Source organism: Dermochelys coriacea, chromosome 10 (assembly GCF_009764565.3).
Source record: "Dermochelys coriacea isolate rDerCor1 chromosome 10, rDerCor1.pri.v4, whole genome shotgun sequence".
Lineage (NCBI taxonomy): Eukaryota > Metazoa > Chordata > Testudines > Dermochelyidae > Dermochelys > Dermochelys coriacea.
The window spans coordinates 44,553,308-44,573,181 of NC_050077.1; the positions used below are offsets into that span (position 1 = coordinate 44,553,308).

The following is a 19,874-nucleotide window of genomic DNA, read 5'->3' on the forward strand; positions in this document are numbered from 1 at the left end:
CAGCCCCTAAGACAGATCTCAGCTATTGAGAACTGTGTTTCCATGAAGCCCCAGTGTGTACTAAAGACATGGGTGGCTGCAGTCTACTCCAGATGTGCACAGTAGGGGCAGCCCTTAGACTCGGTGACAAATTTTGATTGCATCCCTTGACTGGGCAAAGTTTGAGCTCCCTGTCTGAAATGGTTTGCCCCTGGATCTCAGAGTTGGCACTCAGGATCCTGGGGGAGAAAGAGGGAAACCATTCCTCCAGGTTAAGTGGCATGTCTCCTTTCAGCATGGTGGTTGAACTAGTCACAAGTGATCGTGTAACAATTACCAGCACTGGATAACGTCATCAGAAGACCATGAGTCCCAGCTTCTAATAGTCACCAGCAGTTCCGCTGTGGGGACAGAGAAAAATGCTACAAGTTTTACTACATGCTGGAAGTATCATGAGCATGCGGAGCAACCCTCCCATCCCAAGCAATGGAGCTGCAATGGGCCTAGTTGCATGAGTCCAGATGAAGTAATGCCCGCTGGGACCTTTGGTCCCTACCATCAGGTTTCTGTGATTTGGTAATGCAAATAAAGCGTCTTATCTTTAAGTCACTGGTCCAAACTCAGCTGCGGTAGGTAGTGACCTGAAGTTGTACGGCTCTTTGATCCCCTTTGTGGAATGAGTGAGTAAGCTCAGTCCAGTATCCATGTCACTAAAACCACTAACATTTGCCACTAATTGGCTCTGCTATTGACTGTGTCAGTAGAAAGGTTTAAGACTGAGGGCCAAGGTGAGTGAACACCCCCTCTCTCCCCTAGCAGTAGGTGGTCCCTCCAGGTCAGAGTTGAAGCCCATTGACCAGGTAATGCATGAAGGCTTTTCTTGCTGTACCTGATAGCTGGATGGATAGGAGTTCCATCTCCAGAACTATTCATTTGGCATCTCATGAGCTTCCCATTCATATACAAATAAAGATGAGGGCCCTCTTTCTGCATTGAGCTCTGGCCGGTGGCATGCTGCCATTATGGCCCTAGCTTTGGGGACTGCTCTGGGCTGAGCACACCAGAAACCCTCAAGGATTCTTACCTCAAGTTGTGGTTAGCAATAGGCTGCAATGCAACTGAGATGCGAGAGGAAGGGTCTCATCCAGTAGTGTGAGGTCAGGAAGAGACTGGCTGCTCTTGCCCAGGGAGGTGACTGGGATGAACACAGGAAGTAGGGTTAAACAGAGAGAGAACTGAACCATTCCAAAGAGCACACTTTATTAGTTACACCAAGTCAGTAGACAGCACACATTCCTCTGGCAGCTGCAGGGCGAGAGAGGCACTCTGGAAATACAATGTGTGTTTGTACAATTACAAAGGAGCTGGACTATGTAAAAAAATTGTCCCGCACCGCTTGCTGCATACCTCCCCTTTTGACTGAAGTGCATTGACTCAACATCAGCATGGCTGGGCCACGATGCCTTTCTGAGACAACATTGTCCTTGATGCTCCCTTTGTTGCTCACCAATATGAGTTTTAACCCTTTAACCTCAGAACCCTGGCATTTGCCAGCCAAGTGAATGCTTGGGACATAGTGTGTCACTGTAGTCTCCAAAGAGAGGCATTTATGACCAGGCAACAGTTCTCCTCATGCAAATATGGCTATCAAGCATTCTTGACATGGTAACAGATCCTATAACAGTTGTCCTTCCTGCGTGAGAACAACATCCATTGCTCTCTTCTGCAAGGCACTGCAAAACCCTGCTTCTATTAGAACATGATGTCCCATTTGACTCCTGGGATAGACCTGCTCAGAGGGTGTCATACTGCCAGAACACACTCAAGGTCCAGCAGTGTGATATATGTGTCATTACACCCAGGTCGCAGCCTCCCACAATGCAGCTTTTCCACATCAGCAGCCTTCTTCCTTTACTGCACAAAAAGGCTCTTCAGTTCAGAAGACATGGTAGCAGAGATCACATCAGCCTCTCCAGGTCTCTGACTCCGAGATGTGCTCTCCTAGCTGCAATTAAGGTTTCAAAACACAGGCTACAAGTCCAGGGCATGTTTCAACTTCTCTGCAAACTCCACCTACATTTCTCAGTTCAAATGCAATACTAGATGTTCTGCCATCACCAGGTGTTCCTAGTCCAAGAGAGAATGCAAGGTGCCATATAGCATTGTTTCAAGACAACAGACCATGCATCCCGTGTTAAACGTCATAGTCTTCCTTAAATTCAGTGTCTGGATCACCTGTTGGAGCCTGGTGTGTGTTGGGAAATCCTAGTGAAAAAGTAATCTTAAAAACACGTCTTGCACAGATGATGTTCTGCGGCTGGTAATCCCCCGTTTAGGGTTCAGCCAATACCAAAGGCAAGTTCACTTCTTCCCCCTTCAACTGACAGTCACCTTTTCCTTGACTCTCCTAGGCTACCATCTGGGCCATGCCAGGACATGTGTGAAGATTTCCAGGACCAGACCTTCTCTCCATGTGATACAGGTTCTGAGCCTGGACCTCTTTCAGACTAATTTTTGTCATTAATTTTGCTGACATTCATCCCTCACTTTGCATCAGGAGCTGCATTTGCCCACCCCAATTGGGGTGGTGTTAGTACAGTGTCCTGGCTTTCCACCATGAGTTTGTGGTGTTCACATATGTAACATTAGTTTCATCATGGTAGGTAGGTACCAGGTGATTCTTGTGGCTCTACTAATGGAGCTTGTAAACTTCTGTTCAATTCTGAGTCCAAGCATCTGCTGTGTGAGCTTCCCAGGGGTGAAACCAGGGGTGACTGAAACCCCCAATGGGTTACAATGATCTGAAGGTTGATAGGAAACAATTTCCAGTTGGCTGCAGCTGTTCGTGAACAGAGATTAATCCTGGGCCATGCTGTGTCAGGATTGGTAGATATGCAATTGATTTGGACAACTCACTCAGGACTGAGCTGGATCTCCACATTCCTTTCACCTGCTCTTTGGCTCAGTGCATTGAAAACCAAGTGCTTGGAACTACAGTGTTCATGCTGCTCCAGGAAGCCCTCAACCCCCACCTCAAGGGATCTTGGTCACAAGGGGGACAGGTCAGTTTTTGAACATGTCGCAGAGCAGCTTCTCCATGGGAGTATTCCCAATAGTTCTGCGGAAGAAGAGGAGCTCTATCCGGTCTGAGGAAATAAACCTCAAGGAGGGAAGGAGCAGGAGCAGTTTCCCAAACCTGGAGGAAAGCAGAGAAGTATCAGTGTGGGTTTGGTTAGCTATTAAGTAGAGGGAGAGTCTTGGGAAGGATTTTGATTTTACCCTGCTGTGTCAGAGGTCAAAGGGCTAAATTTGTTAGTCTCTAAGGTGCCACAAGTACTCCTTTTCTTTTTGCGAATACAGACTAACACGGCTGCTACTCTGAAAAAAGGGCTAACAATATCACAATGAGTCGGTAATTCCCTGATGAGAGGTGCTGCCCAAACAAAGCTTGCAGAGAGAAAAAATGTTCTGACACAGGTTATTTCCCCTTAATTTATTCCCATCAAATTTCCCTTTTGGGTAACGCGCTTGGGCCATCAAAGCGTGCGTGGCCAAGTATCCATGAAAACAGAGCAATTTGCCAACCTACCTACCACTGAGCTATTGAGTGTAATGCTAAGGTTCAGGCTGGAAAGTAGGGACCTACCACTACAATGTTTTGTGCTCTTCACAAGTACAACATGGTCCATCAGGATGAACTGACTGTAGGCTCCTGCCAGAACTTCCCAACCATGCCTGGAGGAGCCACTGTGTAGCCACTGTTCTAAACCAGTGGCACATTGGCCTGTGCTCAATCCAGAAGCTCAGTGATGCTGTCATCTGTTTTGTGCCATGGCTGCCTGCCCTTGATGGTTTCACTCCACAGGAGGAACAAGATTCAGTAGGTACAAGCCTGGGTGAGGGGAACAGCTCAAGAGAGGAGCCGTTTTTGCATCCATGGTGCTAAAGACGTGGAAAAGAGCAAGTCCTGCCTTAATAAGCTCACAATCGATCTAAGACCGATTCAATCATGGGGGAGGGCCAGAAGGGATTGATGGAAGAGGCCTCCCAGCCCAGGGAAGTCAGCACACGTTTAGGTTTAATCTTCTGCGTGTTTGGGGGTTTTGTTGTAAATAACCATGGGATATGGGTGCAGGAAGCCCCCAGATGGAGATGGGGGGCTACCAGGAAGAAGGAACATCCTCCTTTGAGGGAGGATGTGGAGAGAGAAGGGGGGGTACTTCGTGCACAGGAAGGAGGATGGTGGGTGGCATTGCATGGCAGAGAAGACCTTGAAGGGAGCAGGCAGACTTTAGGGGATGAGCTGTAGGCAAGTGCAGAGCCCAGTATACCTTGATGGGGAGGGCAGGAATCCCACAAAGCTGAGTCACCTGGCACCCAATCCCTAAAGGAGGTGATGCCCTGCATCACAAGCAGAGGGCACCAGACCAACAGGGATGAATCCACCTGCACTTTAGCGTTCTGCTTACACAGGAAAGGCTGCTAAAGGAAGGAAGGACAGCCCAGTCCTTCCCCAGCTCTCAGAGCAGCACAAGGCAAACCGAGGGCTTCAGCATCATAGAGACTAGCTTGCGCAGTAGGAAGAAGAGTGATTTCTAATGGACTTGCCCAGGGGAGGGCAGTTGCTAGACAGCTCAGAAGGGAGGAGAGGCAGGAAGGCAAGGAACTGGACAGGAAGCCAGCAGTGAAGGGTGCTGTGTAGTCAAGGGCACATCTGTATCATGAGCCTTGTTACCTGACAGGCTGGCTGGGGTAATGTGTCCGGTTGTGTTGGTCCAGCATCACCTGCGACTGATCTTGCAAGTTCTCCACCTGCTCTGGATCCTTCAGGCCTCGTGTCTCTGTAACAAGATTAGGGCTGTTCTGTGGCACCCGCATTTAGAGAGGCTCCTCGCACACAGCAGGAGCGCACACAACTCCCATACCGTGGGTGGGCCGGCGGGTCTCATTGGCAAGGAGCAAAGCCCAGGCCCACAGCGCTGCTCAGGAGCCCCTCTGCACAGATGGAGTTGGTGAGGGCGTGCTCATCAGATGGGATCACAGGCTGAACCAGCTCAGCTGAGTTGTAATTGTGCCTGGCTTGGCTCTGAGTGCAAGGCTGGTATTCCAGTGACACTTCCTGTGGGGAGCCCAGGCTTGGGGGCAGTGCCTCTGCTGCTGTTTGAGATGGTTCACAGGTTATGAGACCTGACACCCTCTTGCTCTGGGACAGGTGTTAGAACACCTTCTGTCTCCTCCCCCATCCCTTCCCACTCCCCCAGCTGCTCCCTAAACAAACACAACTTCATACACAGTGGGAGGGGAGGGGTAGCTAAGCTGCAGCACCAGCTCTGGCCTGCAACACTAAAAGTCATGCGGGGTGTGAGCTGTACAGTTGGGGTGTTCGGTTTGTTTTTAATCAGTTCACAGGCTGCTTCCTTTAGGGGAAGGACATTTGCTGACGACATTAACACTGGAAACATCGTTAATACAGTGAGAGAGATCTGATCATCTTCAGAAAGCATGTGCAGAAGCTGGATGTGGCTAGGGCAACGCGGATGCACCCTTCTGTATTAACTCCCAGTAGCTGGGGATGGACACTCGGAAGGAGATAGGGTTGCCAGGTATTTTTTTAAGCAGAACGCCTAGTCGAAAAGGGGCTCTGGCAGCTCCGGTCAGCACTGTTGACCAGGACATTAAAAGTCCGGTTGGCAGCACAGTGGGGCTAAGGCAGGCTCCCTGTGGCTTCCGGAAGCAGCAGCATGTCCCCGCTTGGGCTCCTAGGCCTAAGGGCAGCCAGGGGACTCCATGTGCTTCCCCCGCCCTAAGCTCTGGCTACACAGCTCCCATTGGCCAGGAACCGCCTGGCCGTGTCTCCACGTAGGAGCTGGAGGTGGGACATGCTGCTACTTTCAGGAGCTGCTTGAGGTAAGCATAGCCGGTGCCTGCACCCCTGCCCCAGCCCTGACCCCCCTCCAAACCCCTCAGTCCCAGCCCAGAGCACCCTTGTGCACCCCAAACTCCTCATCCCTGGCCCCACCCCAGAGTCTGCACCCCCAGCCAGAGCCCTCACACACACACCCCACCCCAGCCCAGAGCACCCTCCCACACTCTGAACCCCTCAGGCCCAGCCAGGAGCACCCTCTTACACCTCAAATCCCTCATCCTGGCCCCATACTGGAGCCCTCATAGCCCCCTCCCGCAACCTGAACCCCTCATTTCTGGCCCCACCCCAGAGCCCGTACCCCCTCCCACACCCCAAGCCCCTTCCTCAGCCTGGAGCCTCCTTCCATACTTCGAACCCCTTGACTCCAGCTTGGAGCCCCCTCCTGCACCCCAAACCCCTCATTCCTGGCCCCAACTTGGAACCCTCACCCCCTCCCACTACTTCAGCCCAGAGCCCCCAGCTGCAGCCCGCACCCCAATCCCCTGAGCCAGCCCGGTGAAAATGAGTGAGTGAGGTTGGGGAGAGGGATGGGGGATGGAGTGAGCAGGGGGTGAGGTAAGGGTGTTCAGTTTTGTGCAAGTAGAAACTTGGCAACCCTAGGTAATTGGGTTCCTGGGCAGAGCAGTAGCGTGTGCTGGCAATGCCAAAGGAGGTAGGGCTCAGAGGATTATTATAAATGAGACACAGAACTGATCCGTTTCCTGGCACTGCAGGAGGAAGGGGAATGGCTTGGACCATCCTCCCTTCTGTTTCCAAATTAAAGATTGGAAAGCCACTGGCACAGCTGTTGAGAGAGCAGCACACACTGCCTGTGAGCCAGCTCCCAGGGCATAGCCTAGTCTACTGGGCAACAGTGAAAGTCGTTCCCCGGATCGCCACCAGTCAGAGCAAGCAGGAAGCATGGGGGAGGGTCCCGGGCCTGTCAGCCAGTTTAGCCTCCTGCGAGGGATGGAGAGGAAGTTAGCCGGGCTCCGTCCATGACCACAGTGAGATCATCCAGAATGCTGCCTCCACAGAGCCCATGGGGGTCGCAGGCCTCACCAGGGAGCCATTGTGAATAATGACAGCCACAGAGGGAGGGGCACAGAGTTCCCAGGAGCTCACTGAGCAAGGGTGCAAAGATCCTGCGCCCAACCTCTGCAGCCACTGCTGCCCAGTCCCCTCCCAGCTCACTCTCCCCCTCACTGGCTAGATCTAGGAGTCCTTCACTGCTGGTGGTTTGGGGGGACTCGCAGTGCCAGCATCTCTCTCTATCTGAATCTTTGTCTGGGCTCCACGATGGGATTCAGACAGCCCAGGAGGGACCCAGAGATGCTCTGCTAGCCCTGGACAGATATAACTGGTGTCTCCAGGGCCGGGAGTTGCTTCTCCAAGGTCCCGATGGCTCAGATGGCCTCCTCGCCCTGGGCTGGGCAGGAAGGAGCTGGGATACTGGGGGGGGCAGAGGCTGCAGGTTAGGACTGAGAAGCATTGGCTGAGCTGTGAAGGTGAGGGGAGGATAGAGCTGGGATATGAGGGGGAGGCAGGGGCTGCAGGTCAGGACTGAGGGGCATTGGCAGAGATGTGCAAGCGAGGCCTGCCTGCCTTATGGCTGTCCGTAGCTACTGTCCTGCAGCACTAGCTGGGCTCACCTGGTTTGAAGAGCACAATAGCCTTCATGCATGCGAACTCCGTGGGGTCTATGGTCAGGGACTTGAAGCGGCTGATGGTTTCCTGCAGGATGCGGATGTCCACGCTGGCAGACACCAGTTTCCCATGGATGTTGGGGGAGAGCTCAGGCACAGAGAGCAGCGGGCAGCTTTCCAAGGGCATGGACCATTGGATGGCGCAGAGCAGGAACAGCTCGCTCCAGGCTTCCTCCAGCAAAATCACCTGCCAAGGTTTAAGAGGAAGGAACATGTGAGCTATGGGATGGGGCTGTGTGTGTGTAGGCAGGTGTAGGTGTGCATGTACGTACAGCACCTAGCATGCTGGGGCCTTGAGGCCTGATTGGGGCCTGTAGCTGCTACCATCATACAGACATTAGATCCCCTTTTATGTCATCTCCTACAGGTTCTGAAAATGAGTTGCACAGCAGCAGCCATCACCCATGTGTCTGCCTTTTGGTCTGAGTGCTAGTGGCCCAGTCGCCCATCACCATCTCACACATGGTCTTGTCATAGCACCGCTCCCCCAGGGCCTGCTGTCCCCTAAACCCCACGTTCCCAGCCACCAACATAGTAAACTGGTCATAAAGTGAAAGCCACCAGCATGCTCCAAGCGCATCTGATCTCTTTGGCCATTCCTGGCAGCCATGGCTCAGGAGGGAACAGTAGGAGAGCTGGGTTCTGCTGTGATAACTGGGCCTCCAACTTTGCCCCAACTGTGAGCTCAGCTGTGAACAGGGTGTGAGAGTGACTGGGAGGAGGGTCCTTTAAAAAATACTCTCCAGCTGAAGGGAAGGCAACAAGGGTGGCTGTTCACATGAAAGCTTCACTTAGCACTTTACATTTCAAAGGCTTTCACTGGTTTCCTTTCTTTGCTGTATCTTTAATAAAAGGTTACAAAGGGTGTTTGCCATAGTGCTAAGCAAGTTGAGGTGTCTCTAAACCAAGCCTTGTGTAATTTGCACAGGGACTAGGTTCTGTTAACACTTTCCATCTGAATTAATACAATAATTCTAGTCCCAGTCCTGCCACCAACTTCCCACCTGAGCTGAGACAAATCAATTCCCCCTCTGGGCTTGCAATCTGGGATGATGATTAGCCCTGCAGCCCTGAAGGGTGGGAGGTGAGTTCATCTCTGTTTGCAAAGCGCTCGGAAGGCGCACGCCCAGAGCTGTGTCGTCTGCTGCCTAGTCTGAGCCCTGCTCTCTGGTCCTGGGGTCATCTCTGCATGTGCATCACACCAGCCCGGCGGCCACTAAACGGCAACCCAGTTAGTTCAGATGGGACCCTGCCTCACCTGGTCCCTGAAGGGCAAATTGGAGAAGACGGGCAGGTTTTTTGCCCACTTCACTGCCATGAAGAGGAGGCGGGCGGAGGTTTCGTAGACGCTCTCAGGGCTGGCGGATGGGTAGGGGGACATCTGGTACTCAGTCCTCTCGGGCTCGTTACCTGTCACATCAATGTTCTCATCGGCTGGAGGGAGGAGAACAGCTGGATCACTGACAGCAGCAGAGCTCACAGAAACTACCCCAAGTACTTCAGGGACCAAGCCAGGGCTGGTCTGAGTCTTGCTGCTCATGGGCAGACACATGGGCAGCCCAAATTCAAAGGGGGAGGAACCAACCCATTTTCTCCTCAAAATCCCTCTAGCATTAGCCAGGTTTCCCTGATTTCTGTTTGCCCATTAGCCGGGCTCTGCAGCCCTCCAAATGCAGCATCGGGCCCCAGCCTGAGACTGAGAGAGCGACCATGAGCTGTGTGACACAGTGCCTCTCGTGGTCCGAGCTGCACAGGGAGCAAAGGGTGAGCACAAGGCAGGAAGGCAGTACTTAATTTGTGCCAGCCAGGGCTGATCCCCCAGCACCTGTGGGCCTGGCAGTTCAGGGCCCCCAGCACCTCTTTCGTTACAAGTTAAGCACTGCAGGAAGGGAAGCAGTTGGGTGCCAGCAGGGGAAGGGGCGGCTGGTTGCTTAAGTGCTGCTGATATGCAAGGCATGTCCCACGACCTTCGCAGGCACAGGGAATCTCCACTGAGGACTCACCGCCCAGGGCCTTTAGTGGCTGTGTGGGGGCAGCCTGGGTGTGCATAGGGGGGCTGCTCTAGGCTCTACAGGAGAGGTTTGTGTGGTGGCGACAAGGCCTGTGTGGCCCTTAGCTGGGACAGGCCAATTTCCCTGGAGGCAGCTGCAGTCTGACAGCACTGGGGCCAGAGGGGCCAGACACCTCCACAGCTGAGGTCAGGCAGCATTGTGAACTCCGGTCCCACAGGCCCCGGCAGGGACATGGAGTTGATGCTGCTGGTGCTTCGCGCTGGGAAGGAGCTCACCCCCCTCCCCCACCCCGCCTCAGCTGGGTCTGTGCCTCTTGCCATTGCCGATGCCTCAGGCTGGCACGGGTATTGCCACATCCTCCCCTCCCACCCTGCCCCCAGCAACCCACCATCCTCGGGCTCCAGCTTAGCGCAGGTCTCGGCTGTCATCAGGCTGGCCATGAAGCGGTGGTTACTCGGAGGAGTGGGCTGCCGGGGTCCCAGGGTGCCCGGCACGGAGGAGCCGGGGCCCCTGAGGCTTGGCAGGGGGCAAGTCGGCGGAGGGGCCTCCCGCGTGGTGGCCAGGTGTGCAGGCTTGAGGTCTGTGTCCAGTGGGATGCTGTCAAGTCTGACCTGGGCAGTGCTGCGGGGCTGGCGTTCGTTCTGCACGGCTGGGGAGGCAGAGAAGGGGGGTTAGGGTAGGGGGTCTGAGCACTGACACAAACAGCAAAGAGTACCAGGCCCTATCTGCCCCCTGAGCAGCTGCCCCCAGCCTCCCTGCACCGCGGTTGTGTAGTGAGATGGGCACTGACCCTCTGCCCCCTCCTTCTAGCTGAGGGTGGCAAACGCCCTCCAAGCCATTCATCTGGAATCTGGCAGCCCTGGTACTATCCTCCCCAATAAACAGCCGTGGGGACCTAGTCACAGCAAGGCTAGGGGCCAGCCCTGTCACCTACCTGTGTGCTCTGGCCAGCAGCCTCTCCGCCTGTCCCGAGCAGCCTCTGGGCTCAGCTGTCCTGAGCTCTCTGCCCAGCCCCACAGTGTGGGCACCCAGTACTGCCCAGAGAGTACCAGCCCCAGGCCACCGCCCAGAAGTTATCACAGTTGAAGGGCTGCAGGTGTGGCCTCCCTGGCCCTGCACCCTCTGGCCCCCCCCTGTACTCACCATCCTTGTTCATGCCAGCTTGCAGGCACTTCTTCAGTCTGCAGGCCTGGCATTGGTTCCTGTGGGCTTTGTCCACGGGGCACATCCCTGTCCCAGCCTGGCACCTGAAGGGCAGATGAATGCAGGCCCAGTTATGTCAGCCCTCCTTGCGTGGCACCTGGGGGAGAAGGTGTTTCCCCCAACCCAGGATGCTGCATCTGCCCCATAACTAACTGACTAGCTGGGACAAGGCGCTGACACCCTGGGGTCAAACCCATGGCTGGGAATTGCAGCATAACCTACCAGGAGTCCTGCAGTGCCCACCCCCCTCAGCCCCACTGCACCCATCCCCCCAGCACCCATCTCCCCAGCCCTACAGTGCCAGACCACCCCTACTCCCCAGCCCAACGGCCCCATGGTGCCCACTCCCCAGCTCAGCAGTGATTTCCCCCCCCCCAATGGCCCCATGGTGCCCACCCTGTGCAGCCCTGTAGTGCCTCCCCTGACAGCCCAGCAACCCTGCACTACCTGCCCCACAGATTGGCTGGATGGGGGGGCTCAGCAGGGCTGACTTTTGGGGCGGGGAGGCTCCATCAGTCTCTGCTGGAGCCTGCTGCTGAAGACCTTCTCATCAGTCTGTGATGAAGTGGGACTGTTCTTAATGTTTCCTCTGAATATTGTGGGGGTGCCTCAGTTTCCCCTGTGCAGTTCTTAAGTATCTAGGTGGTGGGATAAGGGTGTATGATCATTGCAGAGCCCTAGAGGGCAGGGGTGTGCAGGGGTCTGGACACAGAGAATGGCCGACACCCTGTTTCCTGGCAACTGATGGCCTGGGCCCTCCCCCTCTGCAAGGTGAGAGCTAAAGGGTTGAAGACAAAGAGATCAGGTGCCCTCCTGGCCCGGGAAAGGGACAAAGAGGAGGAGGGGGCTGGGGAGAGTTTCAGTTTGGAGCTGGCTGGGGACATGGAGTGCAGACGGGGTTGTCTGGCTCACTGCCCCCACAAAATAGACCCGGCTGAGGGGGTCCTATTCTCTGCACCTACAAGCTCTGTTTAGACCATGTTCCTGTCGTCTAATAAGCCTCTGTTTTACCAGCTGACTGAGAGTCACGTCTGACTGCGGAGGTGGGGTGCAGGGCCCTCTGGCTTCCCCAGGAGCCCCACCTGGGCGGACTCGCTGTGGGAAGCGCACGGAGGGGCAGAGCATGCTGAATGCTCCGAGGTCAGACCCAGGAAGGTGGAAGCCATGTGAGCTTCTTGCTCTGGAGACAGGCTGCTCAGAGAGGAGACGTCACCCGAGTCCTGACAGGCTTCGTAGGGAGCAGTTCCAGAGCATCGCCCTGGGACTCCGTGACACAGGCCCGTCCCAGAGCCGTGCTCCAGGGCTCTGTGTAGCACCAGGGGGTGACCAAGTGCGCTGGGTGCAGTGGGGGCCCAGCCAGGATGCTAACGGGCCCTGTGGCTGATCCACCTGTTGGCTGGGGTTCATGGTTTCCTGTCTGAGTCCTGGCAGAGGGATGCCAGCCTGGCACGGGGCCTAGAGCGCATGATCTGTACTGCGCTGGTTGGGAGGGGAATGACTGGCCATCTGTCAGCCCAGCACAGACTGGGCCCTTCTCCCCATGCTGGTCTGAGCCTCGTCTCCTGGGGGAAGGGGAGGAGGCGGCTCCAGTACCGTCCAGCTCTGCGGCCATGGCACAGCCCCTCTGAGGGCTCACTGCTGGCTGGGGTGAAGTGGCTGTGGATTGGGCAGTGCCTACATGGCAGCATCGATCTGGGGAACCATGGAGACCGACCTGGGCAGGGCTGGTGGGTGTGGGGAGCTGGCTCTGCCCTGGTTGGCTCCAGGGCCATGAGGCCAGGACTGAACTCAGAGACGTTTGCAAAGTGTGGAGGGAGGGTGGGGGGAATCTCCTGAAATGGGCACCCAGCACCACTGCGCTCCTGCTGCAATGTTGGGGGATACTGGTGTGCACCCCACATGGAGACCAGGGCGCCTTTACCTGTGGCCACATGGGGCTTAGCAGCTGGCTGCCTGCAGCTCCCTGAACCCCCTGTGCCAGGGCTCAGAGGGACCAGCCCGCCCTCACAGGCTCTTAGGCACCTGCCCCCGGGTGCCAAGGCTCAGGCAAGGGCAGCCCCACAGCCAGCAGGGGAGGGGCCCGGCATAGCTGGCACTGCCTCCCCTGGCCCTTTGCCCGCTCTGCAGGGCCGCCCCTGTGAGTCCGGGCGGCAGTGCTCTCCTCTCACCTGTAAATGAGCTTCCTTCGCACGCTCCTCTTGAAGAAGCCGCTGCAGCCATTGCAGGCGTAGATGCCGTAGTGCTTCCCGCTGCTGGTGTCGCCGCACACCCGGCATGTGAGCACCGGGCTCAGGGCTTTGCCAGGGGCTGGGCTGAGCCCTGCAGGGCGAGAGCAGGCCATCAGCACCTGGGCATCATGGCCTGGAGATGACCCCAGCCCCTCAGATCCCAGGGCTTGGCTATCGGAGTGGGGGGCCAGCCCAACACACCCACCCCAGTGGGACCCAGGCATGAGCAAGCAGCACAGGCTGGGGAGATTCAGGAGGGATAGGCCTGAGTGCTGGAATGGTGCGACTGAGCAGATGTAGTAGAAAACAGCCCTATGGCCCATAAAGCCAGGGCTCAGGGCTGGTCCCCCACAACTCCGAGAGGTGGCACAGAAGGAATGGGGCCTCCAAGAACAATCAAATGCTTGGAGAGAGCCTGGGACTGTTTAGAGAGGGGAAGAAAATAGTGATTGGGATGGGGCCCAGCTCTCTCCTCTCCTTATAACACAGGAACAAGGGGACACTAGCAGCACTGGGCAAAGGCAGTGAATCTAATATGATTAAAAGGAACTCCTTCTTTATACAATGTGCAATTAGCTGGTGGAACTCACTGCCACTAGATATCATGAAGGCTTAGGAGGGCTCAGGAGAGCATTGTGCATTGATGTGGGTAATGTGAATGTCCCCATCACATTAGATGGAGTCTAAGGGGCTATGGGTTATAAACCAGGAGGGCATGAGCCAACCTCTGTCTGGTGGGGGTTGGGAAGAAACTCCGCTATGGCAGGTTTTTGCATCACTGCCCAGAATGGAGATGCTTGCACCTTCCTCTGAAGAGCCCGGTGCTGGCTGCTGTCAGCGATGGGGATGGGGGCCTGGTGGGATCCCACATGGCAGTCCCTGTTGTTACTGATTTTGTTATCTGCATTGCAGTAACACCTGCACTCCAGATGTGCCCCTGGATCTCATTGTGCTAGGTGCTGCCCAGACAGAGCAAGAAGCCAGACCCTGCCCTGGAGAGCTGTGTCCCGCAGAGGCCAGCGCTAAGCAAGGCAGGTCCCTCGGGGAGGATGCAGGGCCTGGGGCCCAGGGGATAGGACAGCCTGGGCTCGCTGCTGGTGGAACATTCCTAACCATTTCTTTGGCCGGGAGCTTCCTGTGTTGATCCGGGAACTAAGGGGAGGGAGGTGCATTAGAGCAGGTTTGGCTGGGCTACAACAGCTTTCCACTCTCAATCTTCACAGGCCCAGAGCTCTTGGCCATACTGGACTTCGGGGGCTGAAATTCTTCCCACAGGCCACGCTGCTCTAACCACCATATCCCACTTCCCTCCCAGACTTGGGGCCTGAGCCCAGGAGTCCTGGCTCCCAGCCCCGTGGGAAGCACCCTGCCTGCAGAGGCATGGGTTGTCGTTCTCGCAGCAGTGCTGAGTGGCCAGGGCTGTTGCTGGCTGTGTTTGCAGCCATCTCCAAGCCCGCTGGGTGCCATGAGGCCCCTCTGACACGCAGGCCTGTCTGGGCACCACAGCACATACCCTCAGCTGGGACACTCGGCGGATCCAGCTCCAACCCTCGCCCACTGCAAGCTGAGACATCACTGCAGAAGGACTCTGTTCTGTATGCCTGGGATTCCCTCTCAGACCTCCCCCCAGCATCCCACCCCAGGACCAGGCCATGTGAGTTGAATGGGGGCCAGCCTATGGGTGGGAGTGGCACAGCCCCTCCGGGATGAAAGCCCCACTCCACACACCCCCTTCAGTGCTGCCCACTGCCTGCCAGCTGAGCAGCCATCTCGGGTGCTGGGCACTGAGCATCTCCCACGTGCTGATGCTAAGCTTTCCCTGGGCACGTGGAGAGGCTCAGTCAGGGCCAGGAGAAAATGCTCATTAGCCAGCCCTGAAAGCACCAAGCAGCTCGGCCCCAGCTCAATGGGGAACTGGGGCTTTGTGCTCCTTGTTAACCATCCCCCCGCAGTCCTACCTTCCCCAAGATGGGACAAGCCCTCTCCTCCTCAACCTCCCCCATCCTCCTGGTCAATAACAACACAGAGGTTTCTGAGCCCATTACAAATTATTAACCTCGGGGAATGGGTGGGTAACGTGAGGCATCGCAAAGGGCCCTCCTCCCCCATCTCGTCTATGCCTGCCCCAGGGGTATCACAGACTCACGTCTCTCCTCCTTCTAGCTATGGGAAGACCTCAGCATCCGGGGGAAGGGGATGGAGGGAGGGCACAGCCAGACCCTAGAAAAGGGAGTTGGAGGGTGGGGGCAGCCAGCATGCCGGCTCTCTGGGGCAGAGGAGAGGGGAGTGAGTGTCAGCGGTGTGATTGGCTTCTGGGGCATAGTGTTCTTGAAGTAGCAGGAGGTGGAGGACAAGCCTGGCCAGGCTCTGGGGAGGGGAGAGGAGAGGAAGGGAGGTGTCTGGGGGGCAGGCTCTGGGGGCTTGGAGAAGAGCCCGAGGAGTGTATGAGGGGATTTCCCATCCTGCTGCCAGCTTGCTCTGCCCCCGTGGGGGGTGCTTGCCAAGTCCTCTACCACCTGCTACCGGAACACCCAGAGGGGCTCAGCCCAAAGAGGTAGGAATCAGGAGCCCCAGTTACTACTCTCAACTCTGTCCCTGTCTTGCTGTATGGCCTGGGCCCAGCTCCTTCCCTTGCTCTGTGCCTCCGTTTCCCCACATAGAAAATAGGGTTATTGGTCCCAGTTGGGCTTTGGAAAACACCTTCAGATCAGGCCTGGATCCCATCTTGCTTAGGAAGTTGGGCTTAGCAAACCAAATTGCTCCTTAGTTTTCAACTTTTAAATACACTCTCTAGGCTGGGGGAGAACGGATCTGCTAACACAGTCACTCTGTGGGCTCCAAGGACCACAGCCTGAGGATTTCATTAGGACTGTGTCATTTTCCTGCAGCAGCATTCCCTACATTTCCTGAAAGCGCCAGGATGTACTGACATTTTGCCTGGCCCTGTGTTTTGCCTGGGTCTGGGTGTTTTCTCAAAGCTCCAGCTCCTGGAGTCAGGGGACTCAGTGTGAATCTCAGCTTGCAATTCTTTTAATAGTACATCTCTAGAAAAAAGCTAGAAACTCATGATCCCTGCAGGCTCAAAATCCAAAATGAAAGTAAAAAGAACCTGAGATTTATTATTTTTAAGCCAATCTCATGATTATGGGGGGCCTGACTCAAGATTTTTGAACACTTGTGGTTGGCAGCATGGCTCTGGGAAATCACTAGCTGAGGTGGTCTTCTGCATCCCTGGCTCCAGCTGCAGAAATGCAGTAGCCCCCTCACACCGTTACGCAGCAGTACCCGGGTCGCTCTGTTTGCTGAGAAGATGGTGCCTTGCTCCCAGCACTAATTCACCTCCCACCAGCGCTAACGAGCACCGATCATTAGTGCTCACCCATCAGCCAATGAGTATAGATGCGCTAAAGCAGGTTCTCTGCAACCGTCTGTCTGTCTAGTTTCAATCCCTGCATCGCTGCAGTGTCTGGGCATCTTCATATGTCCCAGGTGCCAATCCACGCCCACCCTCATGACCGTTACTGCATCCCATGGTGGCACTGGCCCCAGAGGGAGCATGGGTACATGACTCAGGATCACCCCTTACCTGACTGGCTGTCCTCCAGGCCAGCACTCACGGTGGACTCAGCGGGGGACGTGGACATGCTGGGGGGCTGTGGCTGGAGCCAGGTGGCCAACAGGCGAGCTTGCGGGCGTGTGGGGGGCCTGGAACCCTCTCCCTCTGCTTTATCCTTCAGCCTCTCCTCTGCTGGGATGGACCCTCACACATGGGCTAATGGGTCCGGTTGCTCCCTGCTCCCCAGCAGTTAGCACAAGGTGTCCGGAACAGGGGGAGGTCCTGGTTTCCTGTCACCCGAATCGGTGCTGCTGCGTGGGCAGAGAGCAGATGAGAAGCTCAGCCTGATAGTCTATGAGCTGCTCCCCATGGTTGGCTGTGGGGCCGTGGAGCCAGGTGCTGCTCGCAGTCCCTCTGGCTCTGCGGGCTCGTTGTGTGTGTATATGTGCCTCACGCTCTCTTCAAGGCTCCTAAAGCAGAGCTGGGAAGATTAGTTCTTAACGCTGTGTAAGCAGATGCCTGTTTGTCATCCTCTTAATCTTTAGTGTCTCTGCAAAGGTGGATCAATCAACCACACCATGAAGAATTAAAAAGGTGCTGGGACCCATCAGCGAGCCCTGGATGGAACCAGCTCACTGTAACCCTAGACCCAGTGACATCAAACCCGCTGGGCCTACGGGGACTTAACAAACCGAACTCCCCAGTCACTCTCTCAATGCTCCTTTCTCTTCCCCTTGGACAATGATTACAGCTCATTTCTTCAGCCTTCGCTCTGGATGGCAGAGATGAACCTTGGCTCCCGTTCCCCATCGGACATTCGATCTATCTAGCTCCCTGCCCCCTGGCTGCTAGCAGGCCCAGGGCGTCAGTTGAGGGTTTGTGGAAAGGGGGCGGGGATCAGCCTTTATCTAAGGCACCAGCTAATCATAATTCAATATTTCATGAGGCAGGTTTTATTGGGCACCAGATTCCCCGTGCTGGCTGGGAGAGTGGCCCATGCATTACTGAGGAGGGGGAAAGGGAGAAGCCCGGGAAGGATAATTACAGGGTTTTTAGGAGAAGGGGCCTCTGTTAACACAGTTGATCTCCTGGCAGGGGTTAGGAACACCAGGGCCTGCCAAGAAAGTTCAGGGCAAGCTGCGAGCAAGGGAGCCTGGGCCGCTCCCCGCCTCCGCTGAATTGCAGTGGGTTGTGCTGGGATGTGGCAGGGTCTGTGTGCTTCCCAGGCTAAGGTTGTGGGGAAGCTATTGAGAGATGGGCCCATCCATGCTGCCAGCTTCTCAACCCTAGGCCAAGTTGAAGCACTGAGCTGATCACCCCCTGATGTGGGGGAGCTGAAATCCAGTCCTGATGGCTCCCAGATTGGGGTTCAGGCTCAGCCCTTATAAGGAGGGGGATGGGCATCAGAAGCCAGAGTAGGCCATTTGGTTCAGGCCTTTATCTCAAATGAAGGCTCCAGGCCCCACTGCTAGAGGCTTGTCTACATGGGGAAATTGACCAGAGTAGCTACTGTGGAACAGCGCCCAGGGCGGCTGCACTGTTCTGGGATTAGGGATTGTCCACACCCTGAGTTATTCCAGAGTTGCTGCTGGCCTTTCAGTTCATACCGCGGCTGACTCTGGAATAACTTCGTCATATAGACAAGCCTTCTCTCCTTGCGCTTCAGACTGCCAGCACAGGGCATAGTGCAGCCTGTGGGGGTGTCTGCCTTTCCTGTAGCAGCCAGGGGTACATGCAGCCGGTACCACCAGGAGATATACATGAGTGAAACTCATTACCATGACTCCCCGGCTGTTACTTGCTTGGGGACCTTGTCCCATCTGTCTGGCAGCCCCTCACCTGGTTGCTGCTCACTGCTTGAGTGCCTTGCCCACCTCTCTGCAGAACAATGAAGGGTGTTGAGGCAGGGTCATTTAGAACTGGGAGTTGGGAAGATGGATAAGAGAACATCTAGGGAATCAGGGAACCATGAGCATCAAGAGAGGGAGCAGGTTTGCATCTCAGTTTTACCAATCCCATGATTTCAAAAATCATGAGTCAGGCCCAGAACATCATGAGATTGTAGAAAATAAGAAATCCTGCATTCTTTTTATTTGCTTTCTGGGCTTTCAACTGTGAAAGGTCACTTCTTTTTCTTTTCTCTGCAACCATGAGGGCAAGAAACTTACTTTTTTTCCTAAATGAAAGCCAAGAGTATATTCACAGGACTCCAGATGCTGGAGCTTTAAGAAAAACACTGAATATTATGACACTTGCAATGAAAGTCATGTACATTTTGGTAACACTGCCAGCTGCACTTGCAAACTGACTATTTACTGAAACACGGTTATTTCAATTATTATTTGTATTATAGGAGCAGTATAGAGCAGTATAGGAGCAGCTAGAGACCTATACTGGGTGCTGCAGAGACACAGTGAGAAACTGATCCTGCCCTTAAAGCCTAACTAGTGAAAAGCCAAGGAGTGAGATAGGAAGTGATTTGCCCAAGGTTCACAGCAGGCCCGTGGCAGAGCCAGAAATAGAAACAGGGCTCCTGAGCCCCAGTCCATCCCCCTGCCCACTAGACCATGTTGCCACTTCTACAGAGCTTTTGAAAACAAAGTGGAAAAATGTGCAAACTAATCTAAAATTAGAAGCATTTATCGAAACAAAGAATCCAGAGCCAAACCATGAGTCATTAACACAGGGAGCAGCTTCCCCTGAAACTAACTCTTGAGTGGAGATCATTCCCTTCCTAGCACACTCTGGGTGACTTTGGTCAGTGGCCATTATCTGGAGCCTATGGTCCGTCTTTCAGCTAGCCAGAGTAATATCTGGTACACATCTTTCACTATGCTGCCTGTGTTATCCCCTAAACTATGGTAATTACTGGGCGCACTCACACACTCCCCGCAATCCCTCTGAACTAATCCATTTATTCTGTATAAGTAAAAAAAAGGGGGGGAGGGAAGATGATAAAACAGGTTTAATGGAGTCTGCTAGTTTAACAAAAAACAATTAGCCCTGGGATTGAAATAGCAGCTCTGAGTCAATCAATCCCTAGGCGTAGTCAGAGGCCATATGGTGGTGGATGCTTCATCGACTATTAGTAACAAGGTCATAATTAGTCTCCTGCCCTGATCTCTCTCCTGGAACCCACTCTACAGCTCGGAGCTGGCCAGTCACAGGCTACTTTCTCCCTCCTCCTGTCCTTTGCAGCTGGGAGTGTGCCCTGGGCGAGCGCGCCAGGTTTAAAACGCCACTGTGAGGACAGGCTTCCCTTCAAGAGGAACATAACGGATAGCA

General features: G+C 55.0%; 1 protein-coding gene across 1 annotated transcript; it reads right to left on the reverse strand.

The window, feature by feature from the left end:
- Positions 1–1,219: 1,219 nt before the first annotated feature.
- NR2E3 (nuclear receptor subfamily 2 group E member 3) lies at positions 1,220–16,677 on the reverse strand. Its single transcript, XM_038419205.2, has 8 exons — positions 16,620–16,677; positions 12,974–13,124; positions 10,746–10,849; positions 9,991–10,251; positions 8,849–9,024; positions 7,537–7,777; positions 4,715–4,820; positions 1,220–3,175 (listed from the first exon to the last, which is right to left on the reverse strand). Exons 1-8 carry the CDS (start codon positions 16,675–16,677, stop codon positions 3,043–3,045), a joined length of 1,230 nt encoding a protein of 409 aa, XP_038275133.1. The 3' UTR covers positions 1,220–3,042.
- Between the last annotated feature and the right edge of the window lie 3,197 nt (positions 16,678–19,874).